This window comes from Ruditapes philippinarum, unplaced genomic scaffold (genome assembly GCF_026571515.1).
Source record: "Ruditapes philippinarum isolate M1 unplaced genomic scaffold, ASM2657151v2 ctg7975_1_1_1_1, whole genome shotgun sequence".
In the NCBI taxonomy this organism is placed as follows: domain Eukaryota; kingdom Metazoa; phylum Mollusca; class Bivalvia; order Venerida; family Veneridae; genus Ruditapes; species Ruditapes philippinarum.
The window spans coordinates 115,001-129,684 of NW_026857396.1; the positions used below are offsets into that span (position 1 = coordinate 115,001).

The 14,684-nt window shown below is 32.3% G+C and overlaps 1 protein-coding gene across 1 annotated transcript in view; it reads left to right on the plus strand.

The window, feature by feature from the left end:
- Positions 1–14,487, plus strand: part of LOC132749592 (structural maintenance of chromosomes protein 2-like) — an 80,300-nt gene extending 65,813 nt beyond the window's left edge. The window contains exon 3 of the mRNA XM_060739411.1: positions 14,252–14,487. Coding sequence (XP_060595394.1) covers positions 14,252–14,487 — 236 coding nt within the window. The remainder of the gene's footprint in view (positions 1–14,251) is intronic.
- The last annotated feature ends 197 nt before the right edge of the window (positions 14,488–14,684 follow it).

A 14,684-nucleotide genomic window follows, 5' to 3' on the forward strand; every position in this document is an offset into this window, starting at 1 on the left:
AAATGTACATTCCTAATAAATACCTTTTGTCATTCAATGCCATGCATGTTCTCTCTTTGGATGGTCCTTATTTACCAGTTTGACTGTACTGTGTTATACGCTGGACTTTTTGCGGAAAAAATCATGTTTCCGTTCCCGTTCCAGTTCATAACAATATGTTGTTGTTAATGTTTTGTTGGAGTATTCCTTACTTTGTGTCATCCGATGAGTAAGAAAATTTCGAGTGTGACTCCCGCTAGGCGGTGTTTATTATAATTTTTTTTTATTTTATTTTTTTATGTACACACGATTTCTTCACCTGCCGAAACATAATAATTGAAAACGTGAACTTATTTTAATAGAATGTAACTTGATATGCAAGTTTGCTAATGTCTTGTATCAATAAAGTACAGGAAAATTCATTAGCATCCTTACTAGAATAAAATGAGCCGCGTCATGACAAAACCAACACAATGGGTTTGCGACCAGCATGGATCGAGGCCAGTCTGCGCATCCGTCCGGATCCATGCTGGTCGCAAACCGATTATGTTGGTTTTGTCATGGCACGGCTCAAATGACCTTCTGTAATACTATGTTTAACGAGAAATGGTTGGAGTTAAAAGGATATAAAATCAATATAAAATGTTTGTTCTTAAGGATATTGGAATTGTACAAATTATTCAGAACACTGCATTTTGAAGATCATTTAGTGTTTTGAACTTCCGTCCCTTCAGCTGTCCTTTGATGTGTAGAAAAATATAGTTACCAAACTAAATTATGAACACTTCTTTATATAAAGTTACGGCGCCATTTAATAGATTTATTGATTTAAAAAAATGATTACAAAAAATACGAGGCCCAAATACCAATTTATCAACTCTTTAACGACCACACAAAAACGTTACAATAGGGCGAATGACGTCATATTTTCTAGTGACGTCAGGAATACGTACGTGTACACTCTTTTCCCTTATATGTAGTGTTTAAAGGATACTGTGATGCATCAAAGTAATGAACTAACCCTTTTTTTTGTCGTGCGCCGGTTTTACGTTACTTATGTAACTGTATGATGAGTCGTCACTACACGACACGCCGGTTACACGGCTTTTTCTTTTGTTTTCTTATTTGAGACATATTTCACCTTCAAGTGATATATATAATAATATTATTCATGTTTTTTTATCAATTACTCTCACGACAATAACTGCAGTGCACGAAAACTGTTATATCGTTCTCATATTTTTTCTACGTCTATATGGCAAAAATTAATACCTTTCAGAAATCAAAATAGCAGTTGAATTCCTGAAGATGACCCCAACCTCATTAAATGTAGATAAAGTTACAGTAGGGTGAACGTGTCAGTTTACACGCAAAACGCACGTTACACGCTATACGAACGCACGTTACACGCTATACGAACGCACGTTATACGCACGCAAAACGAAACGAAATACGCAGACGCACGCAAAACGATATACGCTAAACGAAATACGCTAAACGATATACGCACGCTAAAACGCACGCAAAATGAAAACGTTTCTAAACATTTATTAAAACATCGTAATCATTTTAGGTTTTTAACAACTTTAGCTACATGTAGATCGTTTAGCGATAAATTTTGATTATCATATAGATCTATACTGGCATGCGAGCAGTTCCCGTACAAAAATCGTAGTTACTTAAACATTATTATTCATTACGCTCACTCACCAAATTTTGAATGTAACACATCACTATTCGGCTCGTCACACAAATCATGGAAATTCCATCATGTTCTAAACATAGAATAACCCTTAGTTATGAGGCCTCATATGGGGTACCGAAATTATCCATTATTTTGTATGAAGAGAAGTAGTTCCCGTACATAAAATTAAACCAATTATAATCATACAATTTTGTTATATCGGATGTATTTTTCAATTATAATTGTTGAACAGACCATTTTCTAAGAGATAAATAGATGTAATTCAGGAAATAGAGCGTAGACTAAACACTGGCATCTATTACCCGGTGCCATTACCCCAACGCATTCTCATACAATGGCATGCTTGTATGCATGATATTTTACGCACCAAAGCCATAAAATTATTTAATATAGTAATATTGATCAAAATTCTGATAATTAACCAAGTTTTCATCACATTGCCTTCTTATCTGTAAACAGGTGGTATTAGTGGAAAACCCTTTAATAGGCCTCAAGTGTAAGTATTTTAGCGCATGCGCACATAAGGACGGAATCCCCCAGTGAAAACAAGGTCACGTTTTGACAACGCACAGGTGAAAGTGATTTAAAATGAGACTTTTATACGTACTGCCGAACTGACACTTAGATTTTGTCTCTTTTATGCATCTGCTTGATTTGAAATGAATTTTTGAAGATTGCAAGTAAAAATCAAGCATTTAAATGAAAAATACGGGTACTGCTTCTGTACGGGAACTGCTCGCATGCCAGTATGGTAGCTAGAAATGTATTTTAAACGAGTTTATGTAAGAACTGAAATGCACTCAAACTAACACCGAAATTATTTTTTGTCACAGCCTCAACAAATGATTTTTAGAAATATTTATAAGCTATCGTGCGCTAATATCGAAAGTAAAATAGTTAGGATAACGTGTTCCTTTTTAGTTTTTATGCGCAATCAAATAAAGAACTATCCCTTGCATTCACTACGTAATCTCTACGTAATAGTCCAACATGGCTGACATTGAATTATGCATTGCAAATTTTTATAAATATACAGTGCTAACAATTAAATTCAGATGGATTTATGAGGCATATCTATATTTTAAGTGAGGCTGCATCATAAACAATCGAACTATATAATCTTGAGTGTAAAATAAAGGAATAAACTATTTTGACAGAAGTCACGAAAACAGATTAAAAACACAGGATTCTACCACGGATAACATTGAGGGAAATGGATAACATTAAGGGAAAAGCTTCCAGAATCAGGAATGATTAAATTGCTGGCACAATACGTAGATTTAAGTTGATGTCCTGTATGTTTCATTAGGACACCGCATAATTTATCTTGTCTTGTCGCCAGTAAAATCTTCTCAAAACGAAAGTGAAAGTAGAAATAAACAGTCTACTGAAATCCAGTGAAATCACAAAAAAGGTAAAATTTCTAGGGCATTACAATATATGAGTATATATAAATATTAAGAACGCAATTTTATTTTAGGTCTGAAACAGTAGTCAAGAGTAAAAAAATGAGGAAAATAAGGAAACCGGTTTTGATGTAAAGTTATTAGATTTACAAAGACAGCGCAACAGAAATTATTTTTCATATCACTTAAAATTGAAATTAATTGACGTGCGCTTAATATGTATTAAAAAGAGGATATTGAATGAGTGTAAGTTCAATGCTGAATTTATTGCACTAGTTGAATAAAATTATATTATGCGACCTCTAGCTGGTGAGCATAATATTTACTTTATTCAATGAGTGCAATAAATTCAGTAATGAACATACACAAATTTAATATAATATTTTATGTATTGTCCAAGATCAGGGTTACAATCACAGGATAGGTCGAACTCGTTAGGGAACAAAGGGAAAACAACACATGATTTGAATGGAAATCGGGCATTTATTTAAAATGCCATAAATCAGCATTATTTATACTAAATACACAAATAGATTTCATAACATAGTTTAATAAAAGATTCCCGAAAGGAACTAACTGGGAGGCAAAAACCGCCCTTACAAAGAATCAAGATGTAATAACATAAGACCTGATGTATTAACAAGAAAACAAAGGAGACTAGATCAATTTTAGAGCAAGAATAAGTAAAAAAGCATGTATCATATTTTCATGGACCCTGATCTTGGCAACATTTGAAAGAGGTGGTGGAGTTGGAGGAGGTGGTTTTATTTTTTCTTTAAAAATTTGGTACCAAACCAATGTACGCCAAAATGAACAAAGATATGGCTTATCTGTATATCCATTGGCTTAGAAGGATCACATGTTTAAATGTAAACATCTGATTGGGTAATAGCATAATTTATGCGTCTAGCTAAATTCTGATTAACATCGTTAAGTTCCTGACGTCACAAATAGGGTCCAATGACATAAAATCTTTTATGTGGGCATAAAATATTATTTATGTATTGTCCAAGATCAGGGTTACAATCACAGGATAGGTCGAACTCGTTAGGGAACAAAGGGAAAACAACACATGATTTGAATGGAAATCGGGCATTTATTTAAAATGCCATAAATCAGCATTATTTATACTAAATACACAAATAGATTTCATAACATAGTTTAATAAAAGATTCCCGAAAGGAACTAACTGGGAGGCAAAAACCGCCAAAAGGGATAACCCGCCGCCCAGGGAGTATATTATTCTATTTAACACATACTAAAAATAAAGACCGTTTAAAGTGAAATCAGAGTCATTTTTCTTTGACGCGCCTATAGTTTAACGCTAACATTTAGCATGTCTTTACACTACTGTATGTTTGTATAACGCTAATGACGTCACGTCAAAATATATGCATGGCCGTACAATGCCATATTTATGGAGTAGCAAAATTGGCACTGGTGTGTGATGATATAATGCTTTATCACACACCGGTGCCAATTTTGCCACTCCGTAAATATGGTATTGCACATCTGTGCATATAATTGACATGACGTCATTAGCGTTATACAAACATTGTGTAAAGACACACTTTAAATATGCAGCCGGACTGGGACTTGAGCCCGGGACCCCTTGAATACAATGTCGAAGCTGACTTCCGGCTAAGCTATCAGTCCGCTTGCATACTCCTCCCGTCAATAGTGAACAGTTCTTAGCTGTAGAAATGAAAAAATCAGTTTTACAGTATCCTTTTTGTGATTCCATATACCATGCCAGTAATGGTCCCCTGACAGGGAAGGGAACACTTCCTTACTGATAGTGGATCTTCATTATAGGATATTTGCCATACCTTTTTTTATTTTTTAATGAAATTTGGTGGATTTTTTTCCATATCAATCAAACAGATGTAATTGTTACTCAATATTATAGTAATATGTTGCCTTACTTAGTTTCATTTCCTAGGAGGTTATAATAAGGTAAAATTATTCCCATTTTTAAAGATGTAATGTATTTGCTTGAACAAATAGGCATCATAGAAAATTTACCCTATCTTTCTTCATTGTCAATATAATTCAATGGGGTTTTCTTATTTTAGTCAATTAGATGTAGTTGTACTTGATAGTATAACTGTCACGAGGGTAATATACCGACATGTATAATTTATTGTTTGTATGTATGTCTTATATATTGTGTCGTTATATATTCCCTGTACGTTTGTCATTTTGTTATATCATATATGTCCTATATATTTGTCCTATTCATCCCCCATATTTTTCTCATTTTCATTCATCCTTTTCATTCATTGCAACATGTAACACTTAATGTCATTCTATATAATGCATAACAACTAATTTCTTCTGGACGGGCCTCCTAACATTTACTCACCCGGATTGGAAGTCACGCATGCGCACATTGAATACACTTCCATTGGTTTGCGCCACCAAGTAGCTGTGTTTGCGTTTTCTTTCATCCTAAGTAAATTGTTTATTTGTTTCCGTGCCATTACAGGCCAAAACAACCCCTCCTTTATTAGGAAACAGGAACCCTACGACATAACATTATTTGGCTTTACTTGACCAGAAGGTTATAAATAGGTAAACTTACCCAAATTTTCAATGATTTAGTGTGGTAAAGTTTTTAATAAGGCATTATAGAAAGTTAGCCATTATTTCTTAATTTTCAATGAAATTTTTTGGGATTTTCTTATATAAGTCAATTTGATGTAGGTATTTCTTAATATAATAATACTATGTTGCTTAACTAACTTTGATTCATTTACCATGAGGTTATAATCAGGTAATATTACTCCCATTTTTAATGAATTAGTGTGTTAGCTTGTATAGTCATACATCATAGGAAATAAGCCATATTTTTTTTAATATTAAATGTAATTTATTGAGATATTCTTACTTTAATCAATTAGATATGCTTGTTAATTAATATAATAGATTTATGTTGCACTTATAATTCTGTTTCATGTCCTAGGCTGTTATAATAAGGTAAAAATCCCCATTTTGTGGTAAATTAGAGTTCTATCTTAAGACAGTAAGGTATCTCAGGAAAATTGCAATAACTCTTATATTTTGTAATGAAATTTGGTTGGACTTCCTTACTTTAGTCAATTAGATACGTTTGTTAATTAATATGATAGATTAATGTTCCTCTTGTAGCTTTGTTTAATTTCCAAGACTCTTATAATTAGGTAAAATTTTCATATTTTGTAGTGATTTAGTGCATTTTCTAGGACATTTAGGCATCTTAGGAGATTAACCATAATTCTCATATTTTGAAATGAAATTTGTTAGGACTACCTTATTTTAGTCAATTAAATATGTTTGTATATTAATATAAAAGATTTATGTTATATAAAAAATTCTGTATCATTTCCTAAGAGGTTAAGTTTAAGGTAAAATTACCCAGTGTATCAACATTTTATGTGGCACTGCTTTCTTTAATAGTTGGGGTCCACATGGAATTTACTATAATATTTATATTTTTCATGGTCAATTATTGAAATCTTCTTTTTTAAGTCATCTAATTAAAGCTTTTAATTAATAAAGTTTATTTGGATTGAGTTATATTGTAGGAAAATTAAAATTACAATCAATTGAAATTGTACAGGTCCCAAAAGATATAAGTATGCAAAATGGGTTTTTGTAAATTTAAATAAATACATAGGTGATATTTAAGTATATTATAGTTAGAATTTTATCAGTTTTGAGGTTATAACTTACTTGAGGGAAGTTAAACAAGTGACTTGGGACTACAGCATACCTAGCTGAGAAAAATCTTCAAAGAATTATATGGTTATATATGGATAGGTTATATACTTTTAAGTTAGCAAAGGGCGACACAGGCTCATCTCGGGTATCTTAAAGGGGTATTATGTTAAGTAATGGTTACGGATTGATAAATCTTTAAAGTGATTTTAGATAATATACAGAATAAAAATAAAAAAAGCTATATATGTATATCAAAGTGGGTTATAATATGGACCTCATATAAGATTAAGATATATTTGAGCCGGGTCACGATAAAACCAACATAATAGGTTTGCGACCAGCATTGATCCAGACCAGCCTGCGCATCTGTTCGCTAACAGTGTCTCTACTTGTTATACGGTTTGTAAGTGAACAGCATGGATCCTGATCAGACTGCGCGGATATGCAGGCTGGTCTGGATCCATGCTGGTCGCCATACCACTATGTTGGTTTTGTCGTGACGCGGCTCATTTATTTGATTGGACTGGTTGAAATTCATAGAAATCCCTAATCAAGGTATCATTATTTAACAAAACATATATTTATTAATATAACTGTCAGACAGATCTTGAAACAAAATAAAGGGCTTTAAAAGCCCAGGCCACATACAAAAATAGTAGTCTATGCTTTGATAATGAGCTGACAGATAGGGGAATTTTGTAAAGGGTGGCTTAGCCTGTCTGTTGTGATAACATGTCTAAAAAGTACATCATGGTATATTTTAGCCACCATAGAATTTATCTAGAAAAAAATCTAGCTATTTTTATTTGTACAAAAATATAGAAATGATACAATGTATAATTAGTAAAATGTTCACTTTACATGTACAAATAATGAAACTATTAATAAATGTCGGTACAGCCGCGGTACGGTATTTAGAGGGTTACGGGTTCGAGTCCCTGTCAGGATGCACTTTTTTCTCACTCTGTGACTGATATAACATTTGTATAGCCCAGGTAGAAATTAAATCACAATGCTAATTAAGTAACCCTGGGAAATTCGAAGAAATATTTGCATACACTGTATGTTTATAACTATTCAGTATTTTAACAAGTAAACGTGTAAGCGGCCGAATAGCTCGGAGGAACTCAAGAGCCGCGGAATGGTATTCCGAGTGTCAGGGGTTCGAGTCCCTGTCAGGCTGTTACATATCAATATAAATCTGTCAAAAAAATAGGGAGGAACTTTCTAAAATAATTATCACCCTAAATAGGATTCGGATCGGGTTCGGACAGTCTTTGATGAAAAGTCAGAAGATGAACTTGTAAAGGGGGTGGGGTGCTAGTCTGATTACCATCATTTGATGTCTGACGAACTTCATATCTAATATATATTGGTACGCATATAAACACCTGTTTGCTGAATTTAATATCAAAAATGTTGCAATTAATTAGTAACTAAATCTTATATGCGTATGTAAACTAGGATTAAAACTAATTAATCTTCGGCGTAAAGCATGTAGAAATCTGACCAGTATTCATCGCGAGGTCACAAACTTTAAAACTTAAATGTAAACATCACAATAATACTTCTTTATATAATATTTCTATTCTTTGACAGGGACACAGAACATCTCTTACATGTTTAAGAAACAAGAAATTTACATAATATATCTATCTAAGATATTCTTTTACTTCTGAAAAGTAACAGACGCAAAACACGGTACTTAAGCGCTTAGACGAACGCAGACGCACGCTAAATAAGAAACGCACGCTTTCAGACGCACGATAAACGAAAAACGATACACGGAAAACGAAAAACGTTAAACGCTTGAAAACGATGCACGCTTGAGAAAGCGTTTCAGCAAACGCACGTTGCACGCTATACGCACGCACGTTACACGAAAAACGGACGCACGAAAAACGCTGTTTTTGACAACCGAAACGTTCACCCTACTGTAGTGCATACTACTTCATATTTTGCTGCAAACCATTAACATATATTTTGTTTCGGCAGACCAATAACATATTGTTACTTAAACTGCCAGGAATAATGTATACATGAAGACATCATGCTTAAGTATTGAATTCAAAGCATATTTTATCCTGTATGTTAATGGTCTATATTTAGCCTTTTTCAGTCTACAAAACATGCGTTAGTAAAAAGTTATATAAATTGAGAAGAAAAAACCACAAGAAACGGAGATAAGAAAAACTCTCTTGAACAACCAAAACCAACGTTATATAACCAAATTTGTGTGCAAATGATAAGCGTACTACGTACTTTACGCTTCATAATGATTTACCACTTATTAAATAATTAAATACGCTAAAACGTGCCGTAACATATAGCACAATCTTGAAACACACTGGCAGTAACAAAAGTTATCATAAGAACTGTAGGACATTTTCAGAGTTATCGCAAGAACTCCGTGACATTTGGAAAATCTGGTATAAATCTATTAGCCTGGGCATTACATTTGCAACTTTCCATTATAATTAGATAAGAAGATCATAAATAAAAAAGGTCAGTATGTTCGAGTGAGCAAGTAATTTGGAATTTTTACACAAAACTACCAGATTTTAAACAAGAGGCGATGAAAAATTGACTTTCAAGTTTTTTTCTGAAATAAAATACAAATTTGAAAGATAATCACGGATAATTACTCTTCAAATGAAGGTCAAGTTGAATAGTATTCGGATAAGTGTTTAAATTTCGGCTATAAGCAAATAATGAGTAAATAATACAGAATAGATATTTCTAATAGTTCAAAAGGAGATCGGTTCAAAAGAATAAGAGGTCGTTTAGACAACATCACATAAAGGATTTCTCCAAGCATTAGTACGACATCATTGATGATAATTCTGCGCGCGTTACCCCACCCACTTGTGGTATAGTGACGAAAGTGCGTCGCGACTTGATTACTGGCAGACAACTGGGCAAAGAAGTTTAAATTGATATATTTTAAAAGTGTTGAATAAAAAAAACAAAATTAATATCTAAGAAATGTTCCGAATTTCATTATTTTCTTTGTAAATTTCTGAATACTTGCTTACTGTTCGAGTATGTTAGTCGAGTGAAAAAATAATATGGCCCTAGATATGTTTTATAAAGATATTCAATATCATTCACTTAATATGACATCCAAAGAAAAAGAAATTTTTATTACAACATGTTTTTGTTGTATATTTGACAATACATTTAGTATAACACGGATATTTCTTAAGAAAGCGTGGTAATTTTGACAGTTGGCATATGCGGTAACCATGGAAACTGCCCGTTTACAAAAAACTAACACGTCAACATATATATTTTATTTCTATTTTTGAATCCACCATCAAATGTTACTTGATATATCAATAATGTAGAAAATTCTATGAAAGAAATTTCTTGATAGCTTTTTTTACAGAATTCATGTTAATTTTTCTCATTTTTTGTTTAGTTATAAAGCATGAAAACTTATTTTTTGAAGAAATATGTTCCAATTGTCGTTTGTTTTATACAGAACCCTAAGATAAAGCAAGCTTTGTATAAAATTATGTTTATTGTGAGTGTAATAAGCTATTTTATACATTATTATAACACAGTTTAGCTATTTTGACAATTTTGAGATATACGGTTACCATGGAAACTGCCATTTTTCAAAAAATCCAACACGCCAACATATATTTTTCTTTTTCTTTTTGAATTTGTCATTAAATTTTACACTACATATAAAAAAAATCAGAAAATCCTATGAAACACTTTTTTCAATATCTCTAATTATTCTCAGAATTCATGTTTATTTTTCTCATTTTTTGTTCGGTTGAGGAACATGGAAAACTCATTTTTTAAAGAAATATGTTCAGATTATCATTTGTTTCATACAGAATCATTAGATAAGATTATCTTTGCATAAAACAATGCTCGTTGTGTGTTTTAAGCTATCTTATACATTTTCTATTCGTTATAACACAGTTAGGCTATTTTGACAGTATTTAGATAGACGGTTACCATGGAAAGTGCCATTTTACAAGAAATCCAACACGTCAACAGATATTTTTCTTTTTATTTTTAAATTCGTCATTAAATTTTACTCATCATACAAAAAATTTAGAAAATTCTATGAAAGGATTAATTTTTCATAAAACTGCAGAAAATGTCTTTAATCATCAAAGTTTAATTTAACACTTGAACTCCCCATTTAACTATATTTCAATTTTTCACTACAATAAAGTTTTCCGACGAAATCTGTTACGTTTTCCATGAACTGCGTGACAAGTTATCATAATAACTCCATCCTTCGTGTAACCGTTCCTCACCCGTGATAGTATGCACTGTCTTACCTTAAATCCTGGCTCCTCCCCTAGTTGGCTATGCTTGTCAAAAAGTAATAAATTTCTATTTATAGATATATAATGTTCGTTTCAGTTGTCCGCGCATATTCACCAGTGATGGAACATTTTTAAACATTTTTCCTTTTTGTTTGTTTTTGATGCGAATTCTGTAGTAGTAGTGATAGAAATGGTAAGATTTTGATTTACTGAAAATTTATTTATTCTATGTTTTGACTGTTTTAAAAAATGTCTTTACAATAATTATGTTATTTTGTCACGGAAGTAATAGCAGACGACAATTTATTGTTTTATTTTATGTCAAATTATTGTTGACTTATGATGTTATACATGTATAATTATAGTCCACTGTTATTAACGGTTTCGATTAGATATTTACCACTCATTTATGTTATACGCTGAAAAACCAAAGTCTAGTGACCTTCAGATGGCTAGCCTTGAAAAAAGTTATTTAACATTTCATATTTTTACATTTAAACATCTAATATTATCCATGAAAAATGTAAAAAATCAGATAATGAAGGATAAACATGAATAGGTAAGTCACCGGACCAGTGCTCAACTAGTATTTCACAAAATCCAGAAAAAACTCTTTCAAAACAAAAATATTGATCGGAAACTTATTTTTGTTACAAAGCTGGGCCTTTAAAACTCATAATATAATGACACAGATCAGGATACCATTTACCACGGAGTTGTACATAGGGCCTAAAACCAGTATATTTTTCAAGCCACGTAACCAATGCTCGACCAGGTGGTTTTATTTTTTATCAGAATTTTTATTTTTGAAAAACAGATATGACTTTTTGTGTTTAACAATTTTATTTCAAAAATATTTTGGAACATTTCTGTTTTAGTGTGTATGGATATAAATATGAGATAAATATGATAGGTAGGAAAATTAATGTGGGGGGGGGGGGGGGGTGAGATTACTTATCACTGCAAACATAGTAAAGTGTGATACTTAATGTAATATACAGTTGGTCTGCCCTTTCAGTGATGTGTTCCCTATTTGTAACCGGACAGCTGCCATATTTGTTTACATGTTGTAGCCATTGCCTTGTATGGGAAGCCGGGTTTTGATGATTTGTGGGAGCCTTTCCCATTGAACTCAATTGAAAACTTAAGAGTAAAGGAAATTTAACAAAGCATTGTCCAAATTTGCCCTAAATTATCATTATTTCAGTCCTTTAAATAGTTTTTACTGCAACTTTTATTATAGACATATATTTTTGTACTGTTTATTATCGTCTGCAAAACTGACAAGTTCTACCAAACTTTGAGTGTAGAGGTTACAGGTCAGGTATAAATAGCATAAATAATCTCCGAGCGTTTTTTTTCTCACTTAAATAACGCATAAATCGTACGCAAATGGAAGTATTGGTCGAGCAATTGGGCTGGTCAAGCACAGGTACGGTGACTCGATAGATGATGTGTTTCAAAGTAGACAATTATTCAAAAAACCATTTTAATGTCCCTCTGACACAATAGTCAATTGTGTCCAATGTACTTATCCAAAGTTTGGTGGAAAGGGCCGAGAAGATGTGATTGTGTTTGGCCATTTAAATGGGTAATTGAATATTTGCCTACTTTAAAACACATCATCTATCATTCTTGAATAGTATGTGTATGGTAATTTGGTCTAACCTAGCAGGTAACTAACCATGTTAATAGCAATTCAATGCTGGGAGTTGATGACTAAGTTTTTTCTTCTCCCAAAATATAGAGTATAAGTCTACCGAAATTAAGTAAATTCATAGATATAAAAGTAAACAATGCATTATTAAGCTTATGGTTTAAGAAACCGAAAGTGCAAAATGCCAACCTGTTGACATAGGGTCCAGTATGTTTATATAATTTGATTTGAACATGGTTGTCAGACATTTTCAATCAAAATTGTACCGAAACAGGCTTTTTTGAATGTCAAATATTTACATCGTATTCTTTATCAAAGATTACACTCTGTGTTTTACATATAAAATCACGTGGGTAGAAATTACTTTACGGGTCTGATTTTAGGGGACCCGGGCCCAAATATGAATAAATTTTAAAAAAAAGGTTTTAATTTAAAATTTTTCGATCCAATTTCGGTTATATCCATGTATGGGTTTAGGGATAATTTTAAAAGGAAAATAAAAAATTAATTTTTTTAAAAATTTCACAGTATAAAGGTGTTATAAACCACTTTTTTAAAGGGTGATTTCCGGGTTACGAGGGGTCAGGGGTTCGGGAGGAAAAACTGTTTCATGGGGTTTCGTTCTTTATTTTTTTTTTTAATATTTTTAAAAATAGAAAGGGGACCAAGTTTTTACAAAAAGGGGTAAAAAATAACCGGGCTAGGGGTACCCCCTTATTGCTTTTAAAGACGCTCAGTATAACTACAGGGATATTACAAGAAACACATAAATGTAATCACATGTTATAAGGTGCTTTGCCGAAAATCTACAGTATATCTATATATTGTGTGCTTTGATCGTATAATCAGTCTCATAAGTATGCTATCGTCAGGTTAATAAAATCAAACAATAGTCCGTATTAAGTCTGATTATGAATAATAGCCGAGGAATTCCGATAAGGCAAAATTAAAATGATGGAGAAATCAGGAGGAAATACTCTCGAAAATTCCCCCTTCTTATTTCCCCTCCGTGATAACTATTTGTTTTCATATTTTCAATGTAAAAATATCATTTGATCAAGATTTGTCTTCATATTTTTAATGTAAAAATATCATTTTAAAACGCCCGTTCAAACATGTTAAACATATATCTTTCTTGGTGTTTGTTCATACAATGAACTATAGAAGAAATATTTTCTTCTTTAGCTTGACCCTCCCCCACCAATTCTTCGGGTTCAGAATGAAGAAGGAAAATGCTTATTTTCAAGCATACAATGTATTAATTATAACGATGGAAATACTTCGTTTTTGCATATGAATTTATGCAATTATTAAAACAAAGTTTAGCTTTAATTATGCATTGTTAATGTTAAACATAGCATCTGAATATAATATTACATATCTACTTCTTATTTGTCATTATGCATTATTCGTTCCTAACTATGCAAAATTGAAGTTAGTAACACCTCAGCATTTTATATATTATATAGAAAGATTGTCGCTGATAAACACTTTTTTACTTTCTTTTCAGAACTTCAAGGCGACCTGATTAAATTCTACAGAAAAAGGTGTAGTTCAATACCTCTGTCACCGCTTCTTGAAGAAATAGAGACACCTTTAGCTGGGTTCTACGTGATGCCTGATATAGTCGCCGTAAAACAGAAATCCCTAACTTGTCATGAAGAGGAAAGAACACCGATCAAGTCTTTGAAAGACCTGTTTTCAACCGGAAGTGGAGATGCAACAAGAAATGTATTTATCAGCTGATGGCAGGTTTCGGAAAAAAAACTGCTTTCCCTCAAAATATCTTTGCAGTCACGTGGTGTCAAGCTCATTGTCACGATGAAAACTACGCCTGTTTTAAAAGACGACGAGTTAAAGACGTTATTTGACTTCAAGTTCTTATTTTTGGTTTTTATTAAGAGACTGTACCCTCTGTCTGTAACATTGACGATATGATTAAA